The sequence below is a fragment of the Etheostoma cragini genome, unplaced genomic scaffold, assembly GCF_013103735.1.
Source record: "Etheostoma cragini isolate CJK2018 unplaced genomic scaffold, CSU_Ecrag_1.0 ScbMSFa_339, whole genome shotgun sequence".
Taxonomy (NCBI): Eukaryota; Metazoa; Chordata; class Actinopteri; order Perciformes; family Percidae; genus Etheostoma; species Etheostoma cragini.
This window is the reverse complement of record NW_023267653.1, coordinates 1-4,412: the sequence shown is the minus strand read 5'-3', so window position 1 is coordinate 4,412 and position 4,412 is coordinate 1. Positions and strand designations below refer to the sequence as shown.

The 4,412-nt window shown below is 41.2% G+C and overlaps 1 protein-coding gene across 1 annotated transcript; it reads right to left on the bottom strand.

Annotated features, from left to right (window-relative positions):
* Positions 1-52: 52 nt before the first annotated feature.
* On the bottom strand, positions 53-4,327 carry LOC117940815 (arf-GAP with SH3 domain, ANK repeat and PH domain-containing protein 2-like; the record flags this gene model as incomplete). Its single annotated transcript, XM_034865959.1, has 7 exons — positions 53-186; positions 676-842; positions 982-1,030; positions 1,481-1,568; positions 1,807-1,876; positions 2,694-2,797; positions 4,164-4,327. Coding segments are annotated over 7 exons (776 nt in total), but the record flags the coding sequence as incomplete, so codon positions are not given.
* Between the last annotated feature and the right edge of the window lie 85 nt (positions 4,328-4,412).

Genomic DNA, 4,412 nt, shown 5'->3' with positions numbered 1-4,412 from the left:
ACACACACACACACACACACACACACACACACACACACACACACACACACACCAGCAGCTCGGAGGTTCCCAGGACGTCCAGGTCTAGGCTCTGAATCCGGGAGTAGTGGACCCCCATCTCCCGGTGGATCCCCGAGCACTCGATGCAGATCAGCACCCCGAGGTTGGTGGACAGCCAGGTGGGACCTGAACAGACCAGAACCAGAACTCAAGATTTATAAGACAAGAACAGACCAGAACCAGAACTGATGTGCATGCTTTCCCTTTAGTCTCATCATGATTGTTTATATATATTTTGCTAAACCCACCAGACTCCATGTAAATAAAGAGTCATTTTAGCACTGTAACAAACCTTTCACTCAAACTCAACAGAAACCAAATAAAACTATGTAAAGCTGTGTTTGGTCTTTTCTTCACTTTCCCAACTATGATTAACTCTAGTGTTGGTTGAAATAAACACAAACTTTACAGATTTACATGTGGAAATTCTGTTGGCCCTATACACGCTAAAAGTGCTGTTTTTTAAATGGAGTTTGGTTGGTTAGCGCTAGCTACGTCGTAGCTGTTTCTGGGAAACAGAAAGGTCTTAAGTAGGTTTATTAAAGTCTGTCCCTGAAGGGTTAAGACACGTAACCCTTATTATTTTAGTGTTTGTGGAGATTTCACCACGCTGACCAGCGGCGCCGCAGTCGCAGCAGCGGTCGTTGCCGCTCATCCTCTTCACTTCCTCCACGATGGCTCTGGTCAGCTCCTGCACGATGTTGTTCTCTCCCACGTCCTGATCGCCCTTAAACGCAGCGTTCAGGGCCTCCTCTTTGCTGTTCTGCAGCACGGACACCCAGCTGCACACACACACACACACACACACACACACACACACACACACACACACACACACACACACACACACACACACACACACACACGTTGATATTTCCACAGATTCGGATCTTTTCTCCGTCTAGAGACTCTGATACTCACAGCTGACACTCCGCTTCGTCCTCGGCCTGGAAGTGGTACGTCCTATCGTCTGCAGGAAACAGGAAGTCAACAACAGCCAGACAGGAAGTCAGGACAGCCCAGACAGGAAATCAACAACAGCCAAACAGGAAGTCAACAACAGCCGGACAGGAAGTCAACCAGACAGGAAGTCAACAACAGCCAGACAGGAAGTCAACCAGACAGGAAGTCAACAACAGCCAGACAGGAAGTCAACAACAGCCAGACAGGAAGTCAGGACTGGCCAGATAGGAAGTCAACAACAGCCAGACAGGAAGTCAAACAGACAGGAAGTCAACAACAGCCAGACAGGAAGTCAACAACAGCCAGACAGGACGTCAACCAGACGGGAAGTCAACAACAGCCAGACAGGAAGTCAAACATAAAGGAAGTCAACAACAGCCAGACAGGAAGTCAACAATAGCCAGACCGGAAGTCAACCACAGCCAGACAGGAAGTCAACAACAGGTGTGCAGCTCACGTGAGAACAGGTCGAAGCTCTTCTTCTCCTCCTGGCTCCTCTTCACCTGGCAGGTGAGCAGGTTGAGTTTGGCTGGAGGTCTGTTCGCCTGAGAGATAAAATGTACATCAGTCAGATCATAATAGGCTTTTATATTATTAATAATAATAATAATAATAATGTATACTTTATTAATAACAGAAGGGGAATAATCGCTGAGATAATAATAGGCTTTTGTCCCGACATATTTAATAACACAGATGCACAGAGATATTTAATAATACAGATATGGGATAACATTCAGGAGGCCAATAGGACCAATAGGAGGAGAGGATGTAGCGTCTTACCGTGCCGTGGGAGATGGTCAGGAAACCGTTCTTCACCGAGCACTTCCTCTTCTGCCAAACCTTCCTCAGTCTGAGGAAAACACGTTGAACACTTGAGATGGAGATATGCTGCTCTATACATGCTAAAAGTAGTGATTATTTACAAGGAGTCTGGTGGAGATATGCTGCTCTATACATGCTAAAAGTAGTGATTATTTACAAGGAGTCTGGTGGAGATATGCTGCTCTATACATGCTAAAAGTAGTGATTATTTACATGGAGTCTGGTGGAGATATGCTGCTCTATACATGCTAGAAGTAGTGATTATTTACATGGAGTCTGGTGGAGATATGCTGCTCTATACACACTAAAAGTAGTGATTATTTACATGGAGTCTGGTGGAGATATGCTGCTCTATACACAATAAAAGTAGTGATTATTTACATGGAGTCTGGTGGAGATATGCTGCTCTATACACACTAAAAGTAGTGATTATTTACATGGAGTCTGGTGGAGATATGCTGCTCTATACACGCTAAAAGTAGTGATTATTTACATGGAGTCTGGTGGAGATATGCTGCTCTATACATGCTAAAAGTAGTGATTATTTACATGGAGTCTGGTGGGTTTGTTGAAAGTGAATATTACATATATATTGTAGATTTTTCTTTGCTTATTTTTACTGGACCGATTTCAAAGATTGTTGTTGCCATTTTTCAGACACAAAAACATGGAGAATAAGGTTGAAAAACAACTAAGTTGTTTGCTGAGTCCTTTGCAACGGTGCTAATTTTTACTTTATATATTATCATCCATATTAGGGGTCCAGTCTTCCATGTCTAATTGTAAACCCTTTAGGATGTGTATTTGTCCTGTTGCATTCTGGGACACTGAGTTCTCTCACTTACCCCTCACTCTTCTTGTAGAGGAACCCACTGCGCTCGGTGCCGTGCGCCTTGTTGCCCTGCAGCTGATGGAGGCTGTACCCGCCACTCTGTTTGTTCTGAGCATCCTGTCGAGAGAACCAGGAAACACAACGTCAGCGTCCATGGTTGTAGTTTTATGGCGACCAGGCCATGTTTTCCCAATCCTGTTTAGCACTGTCTGCCTCCAGCTAGAAATGGTCTGGTCTTTATGTGTATGGGAGTGTACTGGGCAGCTGGGTGGCACTCTGGCACTGGGAGGCTCACTGGGCCTCATGTGTATATAAGACAAGAGGCTAAAGATAAGTTGCATAAGATAAGATAAGATACATAAGATAAGATACATAAGATAAGATAAGATGCATAAGATAAGATAAGATGCATAAGATAAAATAAGATACATAAGATAAGATACATAAGATAAGATAAGATGCATAAGATAAGATAAGATGCATAAGATAAGATAAGATACATAAGATAAGATAAGATGCATAAGATAAGATAAGATACATAAGATAAGATAAGATGCATAAGATAAGATAAGATACATAAGATAAGATAAGATACATAAGATAAGATAAGATGCACAAGATAAGATAAGATACATAAGATAAGATGTATAAGATAAGATAAGATACATAAGATAAGATACATAAGATAAGATGCTAAATTAAGATGCATAAGATAAGATGCTAAATTAAGATGCATAAGATAAGATAAGATGCATAAGATAAGATAAGATGCACAAGATAAGATGCTTCAATAAAAGCAACATCCTTCCAAAGCCAACGTCCTGTTTTATAATCCTGATTTCAATAATAACCAAAACAACGGTGATGTGATATAATATATGAAGAGTTAAAACTGTGGCTGCTACAGCGAAGACATCTTAGCATCTCCTGTAGTCAGCTGAGTCCCAATAATCCATCCATTATAATGATAAAAACATCCAACACACATTCATGTAAACATTTCAGAAGGACATTGTTTCTAAGAATATTTTAAGAAGTGTGAATGGGATGTGAAAGCTGAATATACCCTGACTGTAGGACAGATGTGGAACCTTTTAACGGCTGAATGGAGTTTCTCTGTGAACGTGTGAACGAGGAGACAGACGGGGAAAATGGACCAATGTGTGTCAAATTTAGAGATCCCGTCCATACACTGGAATGGGGAAGATTCTCCTAAAATGTTTAATATTTTGGAAATTACAAATGTCACGAATAAGAAAAATAATAGCCGGCCATTCTGAATTGAGCTAAACGTTTTGATGGTTGAATGAAGGTTATATGTTGATAAATGTGGAAGGAGTTAAAGTTTGAAAAAAGGAGTATAGACGAATTTTAATAAAGATATTGAAAAACGTGATTTACAACAATAAACCAGGTAATATGGTTTAATTGATGAAAGGTTCTCAGAGAGGCCGAACATGAAGCAGTTGAAATCTCATCTCACCTCTTTCTGCTCAGACTGCAGAGACGCCTTCAGGGTGTCTCGGAGCTGACTCAGCTGTTTCCTCTCGCCGTCCTGACTCTGCTTAATCTGAACAAGTTCATAACTCAATATGTCAACACTTCCTTCATTTAAATGTTTCAACAGGACATTTATAACTTCAAGTACTGATTTACATGGAGTCTGGTGGAGATATGCTGCTCTATACACTCTAAAAGCAGTGATTATTTACATGGAGTCTGGTGGAGATAT